At 45.1% G+C, this 24,458-nt stretch overlaps 1 protein-coding gene and 1 non-coding gene across 2 annotated transcripts in view; one reads left to right on the top strand and one right to left on the bottom strand.

Moving 5' to 3' along the window:
• The window catches only part of Clvs1 (clavesin 1), a 165,761-nt gene that overhangs the window by 138,152 nt on the left and 3,151 nt on the right, over positions 1–24,458 (top strand). Inside the window, exons 3-4 of the mRNA XM_052176057.1 lie at positions 2,375–2,485; positions 8,326–8,561. Of these exons, the coding sequence (XP_052032017.1) occupies positions 2,375–2,485; positions 8,326–8,561 (347 nt within the window). The remainder of the gene's footprint in view (positions 1–2,374; positions 2,486–8,325; positions 8,562–24,458) is intronic.
• On the bottom strand, positions 5,578–5,721 carry LOC127681916 (small nucleolar RNA SNORA48). Its single transcript, XR_007977256.1, has one exon. It is a non-coding gene; the product is annotated as a small nucleolar RNA SNORA48 (small nucleolar RNA).

The following is a 24,458-nucleotide window of genomic DNA, read 5'->3' on the forward strand; positions in this document are numbered from 1 at the left end:
AGTAAAAGCCTGCACCATCTCTCAGGCACATACGTGACCCTGAGTCAAATTAGAACTTACAGTTGCTGAGAAAGAACACTTCTTTTCAACCTCCCTTGGTGCAGACAGAGGCCAGATTTGATGTCTTTGATGACTGAGGTTTTATAGGATAAAACTAAATGTCTCTGAGTATTTTTAAAAGTTAATATTGTCATTATGATTTTTCCTACTGTCTCTTGGGTACTTTTTTAGCCTTTTCTTCCACTTTACTAACTTAAAAATATAGAATACAAAAGACTACCAGAAGAGATATAAATATTCTTATTAGTTACAGTAAGAAAAAAAAAGCCACAAACACAAAGTTTGGTTTTTATAAATAATTGCTCCATTTCTGTTCTTTTCCTATAGCCTCTCAGAACCCACATTCAACATATAAGTTATGTCTCTGAATAAGAGATCAAAAGGACCATAAAGAAGGAACCTGGAGTGTAGCCCTTCTCAGAAAGGAAGAGCTTGGAGGGGCAGCCTCTTGGTTTTAATGAAGCAAAAACATTACTAGGTCTTGAACTAGACATAAAAAGAAGGCATTGACTAGCTTGTTGATATAGAGTTTGCCTAGTAGGAGCAAGGCCCTGTGTTCAAAGCTTAGTACAAACAAAAACCCAACTCCCTTACACACACTCTCTCTCTCTCTTTCTCTCTCTCTCTCTCTCTCTTTCTCTCTCTCTCTCTCTCTCACACACACACACACACACACACACACATACACACACACACACCTTATTTACAGCTTGGAGCTTTCGGAAATCAGATGTAGAGGAGTAGACCAACCACTGTTCATGAACTTTCTCACCCAAGTCCAGCTTGATGCCTGTGAGTGAGAAAGTGCTCACATCACATGTGACGCTCCTGCAGTGACAGTGACAGGAGCTGCCCTCACTGAGTACTACCCGGCAGCCAGGCCTGCCTGTAGGACAGTTTCCTACGCCCTCTCACTCTCCTTTACAGAAGAAAAATGAATTTACACAAGATCTCCTCTGGTAATCACATCTGCAGAGAATTCAAGAGGGCAACAGCCATGCCATGCTTAGAGAAAAATCACACACCACGGCAAATCCAATCCCTTTATTCAGTGGTAGTCCCACTGGGTTTTACAAATCAAGATTAAATAAAGTGAATAAATAAACTGAGATATTCTAGTTTAGCCCTCAAGATATTTCATTATTTCCTATTTTTTTAAATGTCTAGGTAGAAGTAAAAGTTATTTTTAAGATTTTTTTCAAATGTCAGCCTTTAAGTTCAGTTCCATATGCTTTCGCTGAAACTAGGTCTCTGTGTGGCAGACGCCTAGGCATCCGGAAGACACAGAGCATTCTGGGTAAAGTTAATAGCCCTCTTTGTTTGTTATTATACTAAAAGCGAGCCGGGCATGGCATTTCATACACCCACAGAGAGTGCTTAGCTGCCCTTCTTGTCTTGCTAACACTTTACAAGATGTTTGTTGCAATAAACCTCACTGACAGCAAGCATGGCGACACAAATAGCATGTAGGTGTTTCCCCTTTTAAATCCCATCAGTAGCACAAACCCAGTCTGCTGAATCCACACATCAAGACTTCCTCATCAAGACCCCTCCTGCTGTGAACCCCTAAGGCTCAGAGAGACTTACTAGCTTACAAGACCTAGGCTCCTGTTCTGGCCTGGATTCCAAACTAAGAGCCATTTTTAAAATGCCTTTTCAGCCTGATATTGCAAACTGTGCAGACGAAGGGGCTTTTGTTCTGTTAGGGTGGTCAACCAGCCCTCACACAACATTATCTTTTCCTAAGGCTCTGCGTCCAGGGTGGAGTGGACAGATAGATGCAGGAAGTGACGGACAGTCCATATGGCCAGAGCAGGGCCATTGAGAGAACCTCAAGCCTTAGATCCTCTGGGGTTCTTGTGTGGCCCTTTCTTGTGCAACTCACTCAAAAGTCCAAGTTCTGGTCTACTGTCAAGTTGACACGATATTATGGAGAGAAAATGGAGGGAGAGCAGAGACTGAGCTGGACTCAGGGCCATCTGGAACTGAAGCATGGTTGTACAATACCGTGAAAACTGCTGACTTCTAATGCTCTGGGTCACATGGACTTCTGTACACCTAGATGAGTTAGTCATTGCCATTCGGGAAGACTAGCATGGACCCTGTGCACATTAGGCTGTGGAGAGAGAGGCAGAGGAGGAAGGAGAGAGGAAGGCAGGGGAAGATAACCAGGCTAGGAGCTGAGCATCCGAGCCCTTTCTTTCCCTGGAAGTGGGGACTTCTGCCGGAGGAACAGGCTGCTCCCTGGGGTGCTCCTGTCACCCAGAGTGTCAGTAACTGGCATGCTCTCTCACTCTTTGTATTTCTCTCCTAGGACAGCTTTCCTGCCCGCTTTGGAGGCGTCCATTTTGTCAACCAGCCCTGGTACATCCATGCCCTGTACACGCTCATCAAGCCATTCCTGAAAGACAAGACAAGAAAACGGGTAATGAACCGAAGTGTCATTTAACTTCTAAATGGGGGAGAGGGATTCCCTGGTGTGTTGGTGACAATTATGGTGCTATTCTGTGTGTCCACTCCCTTAACCCCCTGCCAATAGCTTTTACCATGGTTTTGTAACTTTTGAACATTTGCACCTTAGCAGGAGCTTGCAAATAACTCGTATTTAATCAATAATTCTGTAGAATGGATTATCTTCAGAGCAGGAGACAACCCAAAAGGAACTTTGAAGGCACACAAATACCAGATACCAATTTTGCTATAAATGCTTATAGAAATAGTGCATAAAGCCACTTCCTGCTTCTATTTGATCTGGGTTTTGTTAATATTTGTTTGTTTGTGGGGGGTTGTGGGAAGTCTTATGAATCCCAGGTTAGCCTCAAATTACTTTTTAAAGATTTATTTATTTTCATTTTATGTATATTATTGAATTGCCTGGATATATGTATGCATATGTGTATGTACAAGAGCATATGGTGAACACGGAGGCCAAGAGAGGGAATCAGATACCATGGGGCTGGAGTTACAGACCATTGTGAGCTACCATGTGGGTACTGGCAACAGAACCTGTGTCTTCTGTAGCAGCACTAAGTGCTCTTGCATGCGGAGCCATCTCTCCAGCCCCTAGCCTTGAATTCCCAGCCCTCCTTCCTCTGTGTCTGGAGCTCTGGGATTATAAGCATTCACCGTGTTGCTACTCCTTGCTCATGGACTATGTCAGCAGTTAGCGGGTTTCCCCGTGTCAGCACTGTGAAAAGTGATTCTTTATGTTTTTTTTTCTCTTGTGGACCTTGGTAACTGCCATCATCTGTAAGGTTGAAAACATTGTTTGTTGGATGTAATACTCTTAAAAAGAAAGCTTGATATAATGACATCAGCCAACATTTGAGAAGCCAGCCTCTTTCATCAGAGCAGAGAGAGCATGACATGTTCTTCAGCTGAGTAAGAAACATCCATTAGTTGCTCTGAATCTGTCCTCATTTATGTGGGAACACCAGATCCTGTACCACAGACTCTTTGGAGCAATTTAATGAGACAGTGTATGAAAACATATTTCTAATGCCAATCATGTACCAGACAGTCACTTGGTGACTTTTGCTGCTTTTTACTATTTATCTTTTTTCCCTAAACTTGTTTTACTAAAACATACTTGACAAGTAACATTGTATGTGTTTAAGGAACACAATGCATCTATTTAATATATGAATACATAGCAGAATGATTACCCCAATCATACTAAGATATCTATAGTTATGTATCCAATGATATGAAATTGTACACATGTACACACACACACACACACACACACACACACCAGGATTTCTAATTTTTTCTTTTTTCTTTATTTAAAATTTTTATTCTTTGTGAATTTCACTTCATGGACCCTAGGCCCCACTCTTCTTCTCATGCCCTCATCTGCCCTTTGCCCTTGAAATCTACCACCCAAAATAAACACACACACACACACACACACACACACACACTCCATAAAACAACAAAAAGCATAGAAAACATCTCATGGCGGAAGCTGTAGGATGTCAGAATGTGCCCTGCAGTCTATCCCTCTATCCACACATCTTCATTTGCAGATGTTCATTACAATGAGTCATTATTCTGGTTCAAGATTTCTGGCTTCTATGACGCCATCAATATTGGACCTTTAATGGGACTCTTCCCAGTTTTCCTGCTGTTGTCCTGTGTCATGGAGACCTGCAGCTTTGGATCAGCAGGACTGGCCCTTTCATGAGTCCCCACCATTCACGGATGATATAGATTTTGGGATGGACCATCCTGTAGATCTGGACCTGGGCCTGGGTGATAGCGGAGCTGGCACAGCTCTGGCTAGGCTACCCAATGCTACCATCAGCAGGAGGCAGGGTCACCTCTCTTGCTCTCATTCCCTTGGGTCTTGATCTCCTGATTAGCACAGGTATCAAGGGAAAGGGGGAGAACAGCATCATCCCCACACCCATGCCACTTTATGAAAGTCAAGCGATGGGGCCAGATCTCTCCCACTTTTACACTGAAGGCTGGTTCACCTGTGCCATCCCCACCAGGGCCAGCTCTACTGTTTGCTATAGCTGGTGAAGGACGGAGTCAGCTCACCTGCTCTCATGACCCTAGGGCCAGCTCTCAGATCTGCGGCAGGGGGTGAGGTCTGAGGGAGGGCATCACCCCCAGCCCCCACACACCCATACCACCACCTCTGAGCAGAGGAATGGCAGAGCCAGGGACCACCCATATCCTCACTCAGGGCTGGGTCACCTGTGCCCCTACCACCAGGGTAGGCTCTGTTATGCTGTCCAGGGGGGGCTCAGGTCCTGCTCTCCAGAGCTCACCATCCTGTGAGCAGCTTGAGGTAGTGGGGGTGGGGATATGTCACCTGTGCACCTATGCCACCCCATGACAGGGTCAGCTCTCCCACACTTATGCCTTCAGGGCTGGCTCACCCACACCCACACCCACACCCACACCCATGCCATTAGAGCCAGCTCTACCTCTATTCTGGGTGTGGCTAGCAGTGAGCACCACATCCAGTAAAGGACAGGACCAGTTCTGCATAGCTCCTGGACATGCAGGTGGTCCCCAGCAGTTGTCCTGAACAGTGATATGCTCAAGTTCTCTATGGTAATATGAGCCCTAGACATCTACACCAACCCCTGCTATTGCATAGTCATAGACTTAGACATTGCCCTCAGCTGTGGCTTGGGCAGTTACCTCCCCATGACCCCGGTGGCAGGGCTGGCCACTCACAACAGGCTACTCCACCCTCAAGTCTCCAGTTCCATCTTTCTTCATAATACTCAAGCTGTTCCACTTCTCTTTCTCTCCCATCTGACCATGACATACTCACACATTGTAGTGGCTATAGCTGCAGGTTGGCCACATGACTGTCAAGCCCCTGGTGACATCCTCCATTCGTGATGCCTGACATGTCAGCAAGCAGGTGTTTATAGCCCATCCGTGCCATGCACTGGATGGGAGGTCTGCGGGTGGCATGGCGGTCTGCAGGTCTCTGCATGTCTTCTTTCTTCCACATTGTGCTGCCTGGATTTCACTTCATTTGGTTTGGTTTTTTTATGAGTCCTAGGCATACAATAGCTTTGGCCCCCAAAATAGGCAGCAAGCTAGAATGAACAAGGAACTGATCTCTTCTCTGCCACTGACTTGTGTAAGAACACCACCACCAATAAAGTATCCCTTTGCCCATTGACAGGGGTGGGGGAGAGAGTTCTAATTCTTAAGCCTTGAATATACCTTGGTTTTTAGAGAACATTGTAGTGGACTATCGGAGAAGGACAAGCCCTTGTTCCCAAACAAGGACAGAAATTAGAACTAGACATTGCCAGCACCAAGAAGCAGGGGACTTACAAGACAGTCTTATAGTCTACTCAGAACAGTACCAAGAACCACATGCCCAACACTGTTTTCAACAAGGCTTCAGGCTTCCCAGAGCTTGCATTTTCTACCTAGTAGGGAATGGTGGGAATTCCTTCCACAGTAGACACAGTCTGCTGAAACAGGGCAGGGGGGGTTCTAGAGCTCCTAACACAGGACAAGTGTGTCTAGCCTGCTACATCCGCAGTCTTCTCCATTGGACTGCAGGATCAGGAGAGTTCCCAGAACAGTCATCTTTAGCAGCACATCCTGTCCTTTAAGAAATAATTATGCGGGCTGTGTGAGTACAAATGCTTAGAGTGAACACCAGAGCAAGTCTTTGGTGTGCTTTTAATACTCCAGCATCTACTCTAGAGTTTCATAAAAGCCAGAAGATCTTAGTTTATTCACGATAAATCTTTTTCTATATTGACTTTCAGCCGTATCCAACAGTGATGTCCAAACACTAGTTGCTTTCACAGGCACTGTGATGCCCAGAAGAGCTCCACACTTACCTTCATTTCCCTTCTATCTTTATGGTGGTGTTTCCAGTTCAGGTTAAATGAATACAAGGAGGATGGGGGAACAGGAGTTTGTTGCTGAATCCAAATATAGGTATTTTAAAACTCACATTTAAATTTCATCATTGCCAGCTGTGGCAGGCATGCCCAGGCATAATTGATGGTGTTCCACTTGAGCACCACTTACTTACTCCATATAGTTAATTGTGTGTAACTTATGCATTGCATGTAATTATTTTATGCCTGCAATGTGTATAATAACCGACATTATTATAGATGTAGTTTAAATCAGCTCTCAAGGTCAATTTCTAAATTGTAGTCAGTGACAATTATCTATTTATTATATATGATTTGTGGATTTACCTAAAAATAGCAGAAATGTGAAGCTTTTCCCCCTTCTCCTCTTGGCCACTTTGCATCATTAAATTCTGCGTGCTCAGGAAACACAGACTTGTTCGCGTATCAGTGCTCTCTGCAGGTGAGAAGGGAAAACTGCTACAAAGGACTCCTACAATGAAGTCTCAGGCTACGGCTCTCCACTGAGTAGGAGGTAGTTGAGCATCTACCCAGCGCACACATGCCATCCTGTAACTAAGGGGTATGCTGGCTACCAGAGTGAAATAGCAGCAGCATCTCACTCTCCCTTAAGACCCAATGGAATGAATTGGAACAGACCTAGACGCATCAAATACAGAGGAGTTCATGGGAGAGAGGGCATGCAGAGTCAGCATGGGCAAAGCCGGGGACTGATTTAGGCAGGAGAAGCAGGATGGACAAAGGCTCAGAATCGTTTCGGTGAGAAGCTGCTCTTGGTTGGGCCTGAGATGGTTGGAACTAGAGAGGTTCCCAGGACCAGAGTTCTCGGAGAGAAGAGGGGCACTCAAAACATGAGCATTTATTAATATTATTAATTTTTTAATTCATTTTTTACACTCCATATTTTATTCCCCACCCACTTCCTGTCCACCCTCTGACTGTTCCACATCCCATACCTCCTCTCCACCCCTAGTCTCCACGTGAATGTCCCCACACCACCTGACCTCCAAACACTGTGGGGCCTCCAGTCTCTTGAGGGTTAGGTGCATCACCTCTGAATGAACACAGACCCAGCAGTCCTCTACTGTATGTGTGTTGGGGGCCTCATATCAGTTGGTGTGTGTTGCTGGTTTGGTGGTCCAGTGTTTGAGAGATCTCAGAGGTCCTGATAAAATGAGATTGCTGGTCCTACTACAGGATTGCCCTTCTCCTCAGCTTCTTTCAGCCTTCCCCAATCCAACAACAGGGGTTAGCTGGTCTGTTGGTTGGGTGCAAATATCTGTATCTGACTCTTCCAGCTGCTTGTTGGGTCTTCTGGAGTGCGGTCATGCTCGGTCCCATTTTGTGAGCGCTCCATAGCCTCAGTAATAGCGTCAGGACTTGGGACCTCCCCTTGAGCTGGATCCCACTTTGAGTCTGTCGCTGGACCTTCTTTTCCTCAGGATCCTTTCCATTTCCATCCCTGTAACTCAACTGCTCTGAGTGCAGAGGGTTCGCTAGGATGCATCAGGATATGTTTGCTTCACTGGAGCAGACCAGCAAGAGTCTGCCAACATGAGCATTTTTGAAGCATTTGGTATCCTTGTTCCATTCTTAGGAGGAATAACTAGGAGACAACTGTATGCACAAATCTGCATAGTGGGCAAGTGAGAATCCAATCTATTCTCAAACTTCATTTTTTAACAATACAACTATCAATACAGCCCATTTTCTAAGCAATAAAAAGAATCCTCTTATATGACTAAGCCATGGGCACAACATAATTGCCTCTTTGAACACCACGACCACCAGAGGCATTTCAAATGTGTCTTTGTTAAATTGTGTATTAGCACAATTAGTACAGTTGGTCATGTTTTAATTTTCTATGTTGGTTATTTTTTTTCTTTTCCAGATTTTCCTACATGGAAACAATTTAAACAGTCTTCACCAGCTAATACACCCCGAGTTTCTGCCCTCTGAATTTGGAGGAACCCTTCCTCCTTATGACATGGGGACTTGGGCCCGGACATTGCTTGGCCCTGACTACAGCGATGAAAATGACTATACCCATACTTCCTACAATGCCATGCATGTGAAACACACCTGCTCCAACCTGGAGAGAGAGTGCTCACCCAAGCCCATGAAAAGGTAAGGCCTGTCAGAAGGCAAAAGAGGGTTCTGGCTTAAAGAATTGAAAATTTTATTCACAGAATTGAATAAAATAATGTTAGAGTTTACAGAAAATGGGTCCTGGATGTTGTCTACTTTACATAGTTTAAGGGACAAACTTTATGAAATGGTTACAAACTGTCTCTTAAACCACTACAGTCTGTGAAGATATAGATGGCATTCTAGTCCTTTGAGGCTAGACAGATGACAAAATAACCCAGCAGAGAGAACATGCCCGTCATTCATCTCTTTGGAACCAAAGGCACATTATTTGACAGCAGCATCATTAGGCACCCAGATCATCAATACAAATAAGATCATGGTGGTGTCCCTCTCGGAAGTTCACCAAGGAAGACTTTGAGCATGCTTTTAAAGTGGGTCCCCATTAGTTACCATCTGTCCCAAGTCTAATCTTTCTCCACCTATGAGCACAGAGTAGGCTCTTCCACTTGATTTTTTCCTGGACTGTATGAACTATATGTTCACATCTAGTAGTTTTCTGATATCAAATAGCGAGGATTCATTGGCTACAGCTACACTAATAAATAAACAAGGCAGTCTGGGCTCCTTCAACATCAGGGATATCTTTCCTCACAGGTCTGGGACAGAGAGAGCTAAGGACAAGGTGTCAGGACAGTCAGCATCTTTGCAGCGTCTCTTGCTGCTGTGCAGATGGCTATCTTTCTCCCCTGTCCTCACATGACCTTTCTCCTGCTTATGTTTGAGTCCTAATTTCTTCTTCTGTTCTAATTTCATCAGGAATGTTGGCTAAGAGCCCACTTTGACCACATTTTACCTTAATGACTCTTTAAAAAAAAATTTATCTTCAAATACAGTCATAACCAGAGGGACTGGTGTGAGAACTCTAGTCTGGAAGTTTAGCAAGAGAGGGAGAGCATGATTGTACTATATCTGTGTCCTACCTCTAATGTGGCCGGGGATCCTAGAACACTGATACATCATTACAGCCGTTACTTTATTGGTGAGTATTTATTTAGGCTGTTGTTCAGTTTGTTTCTCTGTGTTTGCCCTTAGCTTGTCTTTCCATTTCCCAGGAAGGTTTGTCTGGGAAGCCTCAGATCCCTTCCATTGCTGTACCAGAGATCAGATTGTGTCCTCTTTAGGTTCCAGCCCATATGGCCCAAGGGTTCCTCAGAGGCAGTTTTACCAACAGTGACTAAAAATCAACTTTCCCCAGACCCAGCCACCTCACTGATGTAGGAACAAAGCTGTACATTCATGGTATCTCTGCACCTCTTGGAACCTGCAGAATGCAAGAAGATTGAAAACATACCTAGGGGAAAGCTTCAATATAAACTCCTCTGGTTTCTCACTTATTATTAGATGGATCTTTTACTCAAGTCCTGTTTTTCAGGAAACTTCAGATTTGCAGTATACAGATTCAGACAGGCAGTGATGGAGAACTGCGTCCCTGCTGCGTGGTCATGTCAGAGTTCTGGTTTGATGACCTTGGAATAGTATTGTGAGGTCCAATGGCTGTGCACAGGTTCTAGGCTCCTCCATGGTTCTCAACATGCGTCCAGTCCATTTGGACTGAAGTGGTCTTTTATGTACTGTCTTTGGGAACTTTCTATAATGAAGCTTCTGACCACTGGTTTCTCAATGGAATAATTTAGAAATGAGAGACAGACAATGGGCTCTCCCCCAAATGAGTGGCTGTAACGGGTGCTGCTTCCTTCTTTCTTGGTAACTGTGATTCTGCCTTTAATCAGAAAAGATATTAATTACTACTTTAATGGCACTTTCTTTAAACAGATCATTTCAGGGATTTCTTTAAGCCAATGAATGCCCTGTAAGAGTTTGAAGCATTCTTCAGTATTTTAAACTTTCTTGGATTCCCTGAACTTTTCGTGTGTGTGTGTGTGTGTGTGTGTGTGTGTGTAACACACTTACTATAGGGCATGTGTGGAAGTCACGACAATCGAAAATTCTGGTTTTTAATTATTATTCTCTTAGGAGCCCTTTTTCTCTGTCCCAGTCCATTAGCTGTTTCAAAAGTTTAAGTGTAAAACAGCCCATTTTCTCCTTCCTAACTCATTACTTCAATGTGTCTGAAGAGCCTGGGGCCAAATCTGTACAGATTTTCTTTTTTATCAGCAATGATTATTTTTGTTTGGAATGAGACAAAACCTCAACTGCCTTAATTAAGAAGAGAAGTTCAGGATACCAACAAGCACTTGCTGACAGGAGCCTGATATACCTGTCTTCTGAGAGGCTCTGCCAGTGCCTGACAAATACAGAGGTGGGTGCCCTCAGCCAACCATTGGACTGAGCACACGGTCCCCAATGGAAGAGCTAGAGAAAGGACCCAAGGAGCTGAAGGAGCTTGCAGCCCCAAGGAGGAACAACAGTATGAACCAACCATTGCCTCCAGACCTCCCAGGGACTAAACCACCAACCAAAGAGTACACATGGAGGGACCAATGGCTCCAGCTGCATATGTAGAAGACATCAAAGGGAGGAGAGGCCCTTGGTCCTGAGAAGGCTCCATGCTCAGATAGGGGAATGCCAGGACAGTGAACGGGGAGTGGGAGGGTTGGGGAGCAAGGGGAGGAGGGATGGGATTAGGGGGTGTTCAGAGGGGAAAGCAGGAAAGGGAATAACATTTGAGATGTAAATAAAGAAAATATCTAATAAAATATAGGTAGATAGATAGATAGATAGATAGATAAAAACAAGGGAATTTCATCATTTTACATAATGACGTTACGTGTCACATTACAGTGGCTGCAGGAATGCAATGAGAGAAGTTTACTGGTGACACAGAAACCAGGTTCTCACCACCATGTCTGACACAAATGTGAGAGTCCCAAGCTCAATGCCCCTGACACTGAGTTCTTGCTAACTTGACAGGAGGAGAGAGGGCCTGCAGCTGGAAACCAACCGTCCTGACTTAGGCTTAGTTAGACGTGTAAGACTGAAATTTCTTTTAACTTTTAACTTTTAAATACATGTCCAGATTTTGTGCTCTCTCTTCTAATCGTTAGGCAATATTTCTCAATTATTTTCCTATTCTGGCCTTTTTCACTGGCAAAGTAATTAAGATGGCTATAGATATGATACAAATCTAAAATACCCACAGGGTCACTGTCTTGAAGGAACTGCTCGTGAATGACTACTAGCCATTTTATGAGAGTTTTACATATATGCATACATGCATGCATGCATATATGATACATGCATACATGCATGCATGCATACATAATATAAGCATACATACATGCACTCATAATTCATGGATACATACATATATGCGTACATACATATATTCATACATGCACAATAGAGATATGCAAATATGTGTCCATATATTTGTATTGATTAGGTGATCATTGATAAATTTCATTAACTTTTAATCTTAGCCTCATTTGGGTGTGGGGATTTGAGCTGTCCCCTAAAGCTAGAGCCATCTGACTATAGGCACTTGGTACAGAGGAGGGAGTCTAGGAAGGAGCTTGGCTTCCAGGCAATGCTGAGAAGGGGCATTCAGGGCTGGCAGCTTGCAGCATGCCAGAGATCACAAACGACTCTTGGCTTTCACTGTTTTGTTTTTCTTCTAATTTTCCTCCACCCCGAGGCAGCTGTTGACCCTGCGGCCAACGATCTCAAGATAATCAAGAGCATCTTTCTTTCTTGATTTTGCTGAACACAAATGAAACAGGAGACTTTGAAAAGCCAGGACTTGTGTTACCTTCTGGAACTATTGCCATGCACAGGGAAAAGACACATCTGATTTGCAGGATTAGGCTATGAGGTTATCCAGTAAAGAGTAGAGGGTAGATCTGAACTATGCACAACTGTTACAGAAGGGAGATGGTTCCTAAATGAGCATGGGCCAGAACTGTATCCCCACTACAGCAATGCCGGCCATACCTGCCAGGGGTGGCAAGAGAGAAAGCATAGATTTTTATGCATCCTCTTGTTGAACTTGAGCAAGCTCCTGCTCCACTGTATCTGAGTGCAGATACAGTGCTCTATTTATAGATGAATGTTCCCTGAACAGTATATAAAAATACATTCTGTGGGAGGTTGATATAGGAAAATCATGAGGTCACGACCAAACTGGGTTACACAGCAAGACTCTTATCTCAAAAGAGGGGGACAGAGGGAGAGATGGAGAGAGAGAGATGGAGAGAGAGAGAGAGAGAGAGAGCAGGAGAGGAGAGGAGAGGAGAGGAGAGGAGAGGAGAGGAGAGGAGAGGCACTTACCTTGCTTTGTATTACTAGAGATTTTATGACACTCCAGAGCCAGAGGAGATCCTTAGAGGTCATGTACAGGGTTTGCACCATTAAAGTCCTTTCCTATTATCCTCTACATGTTTATGGATGCACACGGTGTAAATGATACTGCCTGCTGAGGGTGTCACATTTACTAAGCAATCATAAAGTTGTATTTCTGCAATATAGCCATTGCTGTTTCATAAATTTTAAAAATATATTTAAAATTTAGTATTTTAACAAAAACAGATTTGCTTGATACTTTTTAATTTCTTACATGTACGAAATACCCGCAATTGTATGGAATATGAGGAAGGATGTGAAAGCATTTTATGCATCCTTTTGCCTGCTGCGCATGCGCGAGTGGCCGTGCCCGCTGCGCATGCGCGAGTGGCCGTGCCCGCTGCGCATGCGCGAGTGGCCGTGCCCGCTGCGCATGCGCGAGTGGCCGTGCCCGCTGCGCATGCGCGAGTGGCCGTGCCCGCTGCGCATGCGCGAGTGGCCGTGCCCGCTGCGCATGCGCGAGTGGCCGTGCCCGCTGCGCATGCGCGAGTGGCCGTGCCCGCTGCGCATGCGCGAGTGGCCGTGCCCGCTGCGCATGCGCGAGTGGCCGTGCCCGCTGCGCATGCGCGAGTGGCCGTGCCCGCTGCGCATGCGCGAGTGGCCGTGCCCGCTGCGCATGCGCGAGTGGCCGTGCCCGCTGCGCATGCGCGAGTGGCCGTGCCCGCTGCGCATGCGCGAGTGGCCGTGCCCGCTGCGCATGCGCGAGTGGCCGTGCCCGCTGCGCATGCGCGAGTGGCCGTGCCCGCTGCGCATGCGCGAGTGGCCGTGCCCGCTGCGCATGCGCGAGTGGCCGTGCCCGCTGCGCATGCGCGAGTGGCCGTGCCCGCTGCGCATGCGCGAGTGGCCGTGCCCGCTGCGCATGCGCGAGTGGCCGTGCCCGCTGCGCATGCGCGAGTGGCCGTGCCCGCTGCGCATGCGCGAGTGGCCGTGCCCGCTGCGCATGCGCGAGTGGCCGTGCCCGCTGCGCATGCGCGAGTGGCCGTGCCCGCTGCGCATGCGCGAGTGGCCGTGCCCGCTGCGCATGCGCGAGTGGCCGTGCCCGCTGCGCATGCGCGAGTGGCCGTGCCCGCTGCGCATGCGCGAGTGGCCGTGCCCGCTGCGCATGCGCGAGTGGCCGTGCCCGCTGCGCATGCGCGAGTGGCCGTGCCCGCTGCGCATGCGCGAGTGGCCGTGCCCGCTGCGCATGCGCGAGTGGCCGTGCCCGCTGCGCATGCGCGAGTGGCCGTGCCCGCTGCGCATGCGCGAGTGGCCGTGCCTGAGGCATGAGCCTCTTCACTTTAGGCTTCAGAGATTTTCTTCTGTTTTTTCAACTTTCCTTTGTGAGCATTTTGATGGTTTTTGCCCCGCACATGATCTGCACAGACGTAACATTTTAATGTAAAAAATATAGGTGCATACACATTCTCCTTTTATATTGATATTAAAGTTATACAATGTTTCCTTTTCCTTGACCAAGATCATGAGACCTCATGCAAGAGAGCAGAGAGAATTCTGTATCAACAGAAGGGTTTTCTCCCTTGCTTTTCTCCATGTAGAATGGCTTCATGTCTTACCATATACTTGTCTCCTCGTGTTTCCGTGGAAGGATGCTACAGTGACTAGAGTGGAGAGTGTGGGGAGCCCAGCGTGGATGAGCCTTGACTGACGATTAAGCTCCACAGTCCCTTGTGGTATGCTCGGAGGCATCTACTTCCCAATTTGGGCATAGTTGGCAAGCCCTGCTGTACAAGGAGAGGGATTGGTTTTAAAAAAAAATCCAGATTTGGGAGCATTTTCCTGTAATTATAATATTTGGCAATTTGAGGCAGGAAGAACGGTAAATTCTAGGCCAGTCTGGGATGCATAGAAAGGCTTTATGTCAAAAACAAACAAGCAGGGGACTGGAGAGATGACTCAGCAGCTAAAAGCACTGACTACTCTTCTAAAGGTCATGAGTTCACTTCCTAGCAAGCACATGGTAGCTTGCAACCTTCTGTAATGGAATCTAATGCCCTCTACTGGTGAGTCTGCAGACAGCTACAGGGTATGCATATACTTAAAATAAATATTCTTTAAAAATAAGAAAGCTTTCATTTAAAAATAAACAAACAAACAAACAAACAAAAATCATAATATTATCCCAGCCTTGTTCAACTCTAGGACTTCATTTATATATTGGCAACAAAAAGAAAGACTTGAAGCCTAATGATCCTGAAGCTACCAAGCCCTTCTCAGCAGCCCACAAGAGTGATGACAGGAAAGAAACATGCTTTGCTCAGCAGGGTCCATTTGAGAAGGGGCTAATGTAGACTAAGAGGAGCACTGAGAAGAGGAGGTGCTTCCTATAGGGTCCAAAGGACCAGGCCTGTCCGTCCCATCCCTAGTTGCGCAGCACGTATCGAAGAGCATGTCAGTGGGTCTGTTTGTCATGGAGTAGAAAGACTAATGCCATCCTAGAACTAGTATGCACACACACACACACACACACACACACACACACAGGACACAGCTGCCTCACTCCTGAGGAAGAAAATGATATAGTGTTTCATAACTCTCAGTTATGAACACTATGCTGATGCTCCAAATCGACATAACATGCCATGGATCCCTTCTGTGTATATTTAGGTCAGAATTCTTTTATTGCTAACTTTTTTGTTCAAAAGATGGTAAAAGCTATTTACATAAAATCAAACTCAACTCTAGTAATTTCTAGGAATTCTAACCTAAGTGTTCAGGGCAGTTTGTTTATAAAGTTAAACATTGAGCATTTATTAGGAATCTTGTAATGATCAGAGCCAATAAGTACATAATGGCTCTCTAGCTTGGTGCTATTATGAGACAATAGAACTTCAAGATGCGGGAGGTCGAGTGGTAGGTCTTGGTCATTGGGGACATGTTGTGTCTACCTGTTTCTGTTTCCCTTCCAAACCACAAAAGGAGCAGTTTTCCTTTGCTCTATGCTCCCACCATGATGTGCTAGGTAAACATAGGCCTAAAAACAAAGGAGCTAATCAATTTTGAAATGGAATTGCTGAAAACATACATCAAAATAGGTCCTTTGTCTACGTTTAGACTATCTCTTATATTGATAGAGTTGAAGGAATCCTGCAAACACAGGTGCAGAAAGCAGTTCACAGAAGAGGAAGGCTGTGAGGCCTCATCTGTGACTTCAGACACAATGGAAAAAATCACCACTGTTTTAGAAGAACTTTTGGTCCAGCTTTGGGGTCCTCATCAGCTATGCTGTAGTCGACTCTTGTTTCTTTTGCCCAAACATCTTCAACCTTGTATTCCTAGAACATCTTTTTTGATTGTGCATAAAAGTGAGAAGGTGGCATAAAGACACTGTGAGCCACATGATTTGGGGAGCAGCTGAGAAGATCTCTTTGATTGAGTTCAAATGTCTGAGCAAGACAGATCTAAAGATCAGAGTCTCTTCAGCAACCCTTACTACTTATATTTATATAATCCTGGTGAGAGGAGGACTCTGTGAATCCAGTCATTTACAAACTTCCTGAAACTAATGAGCTGTTTATACTGAGTCTTAAAGAGCTTCCTCTAGGAACTTCCTAAGTCTTAAGAAGCCTTCCACCAGGATGAAATGTTTCAATTACGAAGACATTATTCCAACCGCCCTCTCTATCTCTGTCTCTGTCTCTCTGTCCTTCTGTCCCCCTCTCTGTCTCCCCCTCAACTCCCCTTCCAACTCCCTCCTTTCTTGTGTGTATACTTGTGTATAAATGCATGTGTGTACAGATGCACATGTATGCATATGTGCACATAAGTGTAATGCATATGGAAGGCACAGGTCAACTTTGGGTGTCAGTCCTCCATTAGTATCTACTGTTCTGGGTTTGGTTTTGATTTGAGATGGGGTCTCTTACTGGCCTGCAGCCCACTAAGGCTGACTGGCCTGTAAGCCTCAGGCATCTGCCTGTCTGACTCTGCAGTGCTGGCATTACAAGCATGCACCACTATGGCCAGCTTTTCTGTGTAGATTCTAGGGGTCGAACGATGGTTCTTGTACTTGTGTGAAGGCACTCTACTAAACCATCTCCTCAGCAACTACTCTACTTTTTATAGTCTGAGTTCTTGTTTCTTGGATAACTATTCATTTCAGTGACAAGTGCTAGTGTGAGCACAGAAGGACCCTGCCTTTGGAGCAGGACAAGGGGTTTTGAAGTAAAGGGAAAAAATGATCCACACAGCCACTGAATCCACAGACATCACCTCTTAATGAATAGAACAGTCTCTACTGTCACCTCTGTTGCCTGGAGTCTAGTGTTCAGCTCAAGTAAGGTTAAACTTTTAAGATTTGGGGTGTCATTGCTACTCAAGTAGATGAAGCTTAAAAGCTATAGCTTTTTGATGTAAAATACTTCTAAGGAAGCCATACAGCTCCAGTATTTATGCAGGTTTCTAGATACTGGAGTAGTCTACACATGTTAACAGAAATTTGTTAGCATTTGTGTGTGTGTGTGTGTGTGTGTGTGTGTGTGTGTGTGTGTGTGTTACTTGCTTGCTTGTTTTGAGACAGGGTCTCACTATGTAGTCATTTGCTCTGTAGACCAGGTTTGCCTGGAAGTCCCAGAAATCTACTTGCCTCTGCCTCTGCTTCTGCCTGTACTACCACCAGCTATTGTTAGCAGTTTTTTTAAAGAATAAAAAAAAATAGGTATCTAACTTTCTCCTTGGTTGGGCGTTTGACACAGTCAAACATGCAGCTTTTGTCTTTCTTTTCTGTGGCATAAAAGAAGCCATCTCTTCCAATTCCATCATATGTAACCACAGATCAGTGGAGTTAAAGAAAATCTGTATGATGGATTTGTTGGTAATAAAATGAATGGATCTAGTTAAATCCTGTGTATAGAGTCATGTTTTCTCTCCTTTCAAAGAATGACATGAAGAATTATGAGATAAAGATTTCTAAGCCACCAACAAAGCAAAGAAAAAGGATTAAACTAGAAGATAATGAACAGATGTGGAGAACTGCCCAGACAGCAGTCCGTGACTGCTCACAGGACGTGCTCTGAGATCTGTGTGTGGGAGCACCACGCGTGGGTGTAACCTCTTAGAAACGGAGCCACAGCCCAGACAAGAAAGGCAGGGCATACTAATTTCTCATGGCACATACTGATAAACAAACACTTGGCTGATTCCAATTAAGCCGGAGCTGTGTCCTCAACAGTCAGCCAACAGCAAACCTCTTCTAACCTTTGATGATCACGTGAACAAAACCGACTATTTGACAGTGTGTGAGAGCACTGCAAGTCACCGCATGTTTACAAGTGGTGTGCAGCTAGTGCAACTCTTTGCGCCCCTTTTCCTTTCAAACCAGTGTTGTAGTTAGAGTATCATGTTAGCTCTGTAAGTGCATATGACGCACATGTGTGTGTGTGACTGAGTGCATGAGTGAGTGTGTGTGTCATCATACACAAGGGCATTATACACAAGGATTTCCAGAGAAACAGGGAAAGATCCAGCTTCCAGGAACATGTTTTTAGTTCCTGGACAGAAATCAGGTTTCTAGAGGCCGTCTCTCCCTCCTTTAAACGCATTCATATATAACGCCAATCTACATTTCTTTGTACCTTTCATTTCTTGCACTCAGCATGTGGCTGGACATGGTGGGTATAGAACATATGAAGTAAGATACACACACACACACACACACAAAAGTATAGAACAGATAAGGTAAGACACACAGACACACAGGTAGTGTATTAGTTTGGGTTCTCTAGAGTCACAGAACATATGGATAGTCTTTATATAGTTAGGGAATTTGTCAATGACTTACAGTCTATAGTCCAACTCCCCAACAATGATCAGTAGCAGCTGTGGATGGAAGTCCAAGGATATAGCAGTTTCTCAGTCCCACGAAGCAAGCAGGCAAGGAAGAGTAAGAGAGAATCTTCCTTCTTCCAATGTCCTTTTATATCTCCAGCAGAGGGTGTAGCCCAGATTAAAGGTTGTAGGTCTCCAACAGAGGGTGTGGCCCAGATTATTGGCCTGTGGGTCTCCAGCAGAGGGTGTGGCCCAGATTAAAGGCATGTGCCTCCATGCCTTTAATCCCAAATGATCTTGAACTCGGAGATCCCCTTGTCTTAGCCTCTATGCTTCAAGGTCTCCATGCCAAGATCCAGGTCAGAAACTTATATCTCTGAGCCTCCAAATTGGGATCATAGGTGAGCCTTCCAATTCTAGACTGTAGTTCATTCCAGATATAGTCAAGTTGACAACCAGGAATAGCCACTACAGGTAGAGAATAGATAAGGTAAGACACACACAGAAGAGAAGTGACAGAACCCTGCCTCTCTCCCTCCCTCCCTGTCTGAGAAAGAGCCTTGTTCCCACAGGACCCTCAGGTTTTGCTCAGCACCCTTTCCCAGCCTGAGCTTGCCCTCTAGTCTGGGTGCCAATTCTGTCTGTATTAGTCTTATAAGTGTTGATGCCTCCTCGGTCCCCTCTCATTGAAACTATCACCTATGTACCTCCAGTTCCCCACCCCCTTTTTTAGTCTCCTCTGACTACCAGCCTCTGCCTTTATCTAAGAGTTCCTCCCCATAACCCCACCACCCATGGTGTGCTCAGTCTCACTGCTCATGCAGTGTCAGGACTGCACTTCTCTGGTTCACAATGACTCCTCACTCCTCACATCTGCACAACTCCGTCACATCCCTGAAGGAAGTCCTCCAGCCTCCTTTCTCAACAAGCAGCACCTCATTGCTGTATATTTGTGGGCTTTGCTACATTTCAAGTCACACTTCTATAGTTCGAACACTCTCCAAGGGCAGAGAGTGCAGTGCGTGTCTCCCCACTATTAGGTGACCTGGTCTCACATGATCTTAGCGTACGTAGCAGAGGTTCTCAGGGTACCTTCATGAAGGGCAGGTTGGAGAGTAGAACAGAGATGGGAGAAAACAGTGAAGGAAGAGAACAGCAAAGGAAGGGAGCACATGGTAGAAAAGGCTGTTGTAGATCCTCTACGGAGCGAGGAAGAGAGCACTGCTTACAGTCTGCAGTAGAGTGGACAGTGCCATGGTCTTTGTAGTCAGTATTTGATTAGGATTTGAAAGCATCTTGAAGATGTCATATGGTTCCTCCTAGATTCTGAAATTCCATTAACAGTTGACATTTACAGCTGTTATGTAATGCACCTATGTTTTTTTTTAAGAATAATCATTCATTTATTCATTAAGATTTCTAGTAAATGCCGGCATAGGATAGAAAGCCATTAAGAGAATGGGATACAGATCCCAATCCCATGAGCTCAGAGTAGCTAGCAGTCTATGAGTTAATTTTCCTCTGCCTGAGATGAACACCAATTAGTTACCTTATTACTATGCTGTGTAGATTAAATGAAGGGAAAATATTAGAATTGGATGCTGAAGGCTGCTCTACAAGCAGGTTCAAGATTCTCCTGCACGTACAAAAGTCTGTGGCCTGTGTAGAAGACAGGTGTTGCTAGACAGGTCTTATGGATGTGCCAGGAGGTTGCATAGGGGCTCCTAACTCACTCTCACAGAGAATTGCGCTTTGAAGAGGTCCATGCTGAACTGTCACATAGGACTTCAAGGCTGTCTCTCCTCTGTCCTCCACAATCCCAGTGTACACACACACACACACACACACACACACACACACACACGTGCGTGCACGCACGCACACATGCACGCACGCACGCACATTTCCATTTGCCCAGACAAAGTCCAGCATACTTATTGTTATGCCCCATTGGCTGTGCCTGAAGTCGCCTGACTCTATATCCAGACATTCTTCTCTTTGTATACTGATCTGCAACCTGTTAACTTAAAAAAGGAAAAGCAGTAATTCACTGAATCTAAGATGTTTCAGTTGCACAGGGAATCCTCTTTGCCACAGGGTTTGATGTGATGGACCATGCCGTCTCTGCCAGGAAGTGGCCTTGCAAGGAGCTTGGTCTTTCTAAGCATCGGGCATTTGATGCCATCTCCATCCTTGTTTTTGCCTGGGAAACTCTTTGTCCCAACTGAGCATCTCCCCTGTCCCATCTTCTCTTTTTGGATATATATATATACACACATATATATATGTATATATATATATGCATATATACATATTACCATATTGGTCCATATTACCATATTACCATATTGGTCTTTCACTATTTGTCCATCCATCCACTCATTCTTCAAGTTTATTCACTGGGCCTTGGTCAGCATCTGTTGCTGTCTTGGTTGTGTGTCACCACCATGCCAGCCCCGAGTCTACCCGCCATATTGACAGTCACCCACTCTGCAAGCTACATTCTGATTAGGATGGATGCGGGTATTCAGAGGCCCTGTATTCACACTGATCTAATAGCACCAGACAAGTCCCATTAACATACTCTCAATTGATTAAAAAACAGAGCTATGAAAGGGCTCTGTTTATCAAGTGTACTAGCCATTCTTCTCCAAGCTGTCCTGGGGATGGAATGAGTCACCAGCATTGATTGCCTCAGCTGTTGGCAGCCTCCACTGTTCTTCTGCCTCTTCAGAACACCACATCCCAGTCCTGCTGCGGTGACGTCACCCAGCTCACACCACTGATTCTGGAGGGAGGGAAAGAAGTGTGGATGCCGAGGCTGACTCATGGCTCTCTGAGCTGGTCTAATCCTACAGAAGCGTGACTGTTCAAAGCAGGCAGTGCGGACACCTGCAGTCATTTTTCTGCACTGTTATTTTACGTTCTGTTTTCATAGTTGATAAAAATGTCCAGAAATATCTATGTGCTCAAAATCTGCATAGCTTGTGCTCCTTAGGACCACCTCAATGGAGTGTGCTTTGCTCCTTTGAAACTGAGCACCTGAGCTCACTTTTAAAGTGTGTTAGCAAAAGCACCACAAATGCTCAATGCTCACACTCAGTGCTCACAAACCTTTAACCACTGAACGTTGAATGACTGCAGAGATGAGACTCCCTCAAACACAGAAACTCCTCCGGGCCTCACTTCAGCATCTGCTATACCTCACAATATAGGCATTATTTTTATCTCCAATTTACAAAGGAGAAGGCAGAGTTATCCCGAGGACATAAAGCTGGCAGTGGCATTCTAATTTAGCGGGGAGCCCCTTGGGGGGAGAATTTCTTCTGTACTTGAGGCTATTGGAGAAAAAAGGCCATGCAGATTGCTTAGGATCCTTTAAATATATGGTGTGTGTGTGTGTGTGTGTGTGTGTGTGTGTGTGTGTGTGTGTACATGTATGTATGTGTTTTGAATATGCACATTTTTGTATGGGTGCATGTTTACATGGGGTGCATACATGTATGCACATTCATGTGTAGGTCAGAGGATAACCTCAGACCTCATTTCTCAAGAGCTGTTTACCATTTTCTTCTTTTCTTTTTAATGAGACAGTTTCTCTCACCAGCTTTGAGTCTACTAAACAGACTGGCAGGAAGTTTCCAAGGATCTCCCTATCTCTCTTCCCTAACACTGGGATTGCAGGCATGTCTTTGTTTAGTTTTTTTTTTTTTAAATGTGAATTCTGTCATTTTAAGCCAGGTCTTGATGTTTGTGCCTCAAGCACTTTACTGACTGAGCCATTTATTCAGACCCAAACACATTTTTAATTTATTTTTGGAGAATTTCAAACATGGATACAATGCGCTTTGGTCAAATCCACCTTCTCCCTCCAGCAGAAATTTCTCTTGCTGAAGGAAAGTGTTACAAGCTAACGTCTCAGATAATTCTGAGTTCTACAAAACCAAACCTCCTGTTAACTTGCAAAATTAAAATGACCTTTGTGTGGTTCTCCCTGACGAAATGCAGATAGAGGTTGATTCACAGAAAACAAATGGTTACCCTCTGACTCAGGGGAGGGCCTAATCAGACCACCTCTGTAGTGCCTCTTGGCCCTGGCATTGTGATTCCTGCTATATACTTCATGTAAAGGACAGAGCAGTCAGTCCCTTATAGGGCTCCTCCATAGTTCAGATAAGCAATGGAGTTCAACTAATAAGAGCACAGACCAAGCAGAGAACAACAGGAAAGCCTCCCATGGCTGTGAGGACCAGGTGAAGCCTTGTGGGGATTGCCTTCTCCACCACTGAAATTACCCATCCCCTTCTGCTTAACCTTGTTGTTAGATGGTATTCTGCTTTAGAAAGAGAAGACATACAGATGTTTATTTTGGCACAAGTACTTGCTAGTTTTGTGCGCCAACTTGACACAGACTGGAGTTATCACTGAGAAAGGAGCATCAGTTGGGGAAGTGCCTCCATGAGATCCAGCTATGGGGCATTTTCTCCATTAGTGATCAAGTGGGTGGTACCACCTTTGGGCTGGTGCTCTTGGGTTCTATAAGAGAGCAGGCTGAGCAAGCCAGTAAGAAACATCTCTCCATGGCCTCTGCATCAGCTCCTGCTTCCTGACCTGCTTGAGTTCCAGTCCTGACTTCCTTTAGTGATGAACTGCAATGTGGAAGTGTAAGCTCAATAAACCCTTTCCTCCCCAACTTGCTTCTTGGTCATGATGTTTGTGCAGGAATAGAAACCCTGACTAAGACAGCTTCTCAGGAGTAGACAGAGCCACTAAACAGGCTTCTCTACTGTGCTGAGCGAGCAGGGCCTGAGCACGATGACCAGAGGGAGGCATTTTCTTTTTTACTTTTCTTTTCTTTTCTTTTCTTTTCTTTTCTTTTCTTTTCTTTTCTTTTCTTTTCTTTTCTTTTCTTTTCTTTTCTTTTCTTTTCTTTCCTTTCCTTTCCTTTCCTTTCCTTTCCTTTCCTTTCCTTTCCTTTCTTTCCTTTCCTTTCCTTTCTCTTCTCTTCTCTTCTTTTTTTTTTTTGATTTTTAGATATTTTCTTTATGTACGTTTCAAATGTTTTCCTCTTTCCTCCTTTCCCCTCCAAAAACCCCCATCACATCTCCCTTCCCCTGCTCACTAACCCATTTATCCCCCCCACCCCCCTGCTTCCCTGTCCTTTAATTCCCCTACACTGGAGGAGGGGAATGAGTCTTCCCAGGACCAAGATCCTCTCCTCTCACTGATGTCCGACAAAGCCATCCTCTGCTACATATGCATCTGGAGCCATGGATCCCTCCATGTGTTTAGTCCCTGTGAGCTCTGTGGGTACTGGTTGGTTCATATTGTTGTTCCTCTTATGGGGCTGAAAACCCCTTTAGCTCCTTGGGTCCTTTTTCTAGCTCTTCTATTGGGGACCTTGTTCTCAGTCCAATGGTTGGCTGAGGGCATCCACCTCTGTATTTGTCAGGCATGGCAGAGCCTCTCAGGAGACAGGTATATCAGACTCCTGTCAGCAAGCATTTGCTGGCATCCACAATAGTGTCTGGGTTTGGTAACTGTATATGGGATGGATCCCCAGGTGGGGCAGTCTCTAAATGGCCTTTTCTTCAATCTCTGCTCCACACTTTGTCTCTGTATCTCCTCCCATGGGTATTTTGTTTCCCCTTCTAAGAAAGACCAAAGTATTCATACTTTGGTCTTCCTTCTTCTTGAACTTCATGTGGTCTTCAAATTATATCTTGGATATTCCAGACATTTTCATCAGTAAGCAATTGATTTGACTTTCAGAGGCGATCTTTATTTAGCCAATGCACTAAGGGCAAGATT

The sequence above is a fragment of the Apodemus sylvaticus genome, chromosome 3 (assembly GCF_947179515.1).
Source record: "Apodemus sylvaticus chromosome 3, mApoSyl1.1, whole genome shotgun sequence".
NCBI lineage: Eukaryota > Metazoa > Chordata > Mammalia > Rodentia > Muridae > Apodemus > Apodemus sylvaticus.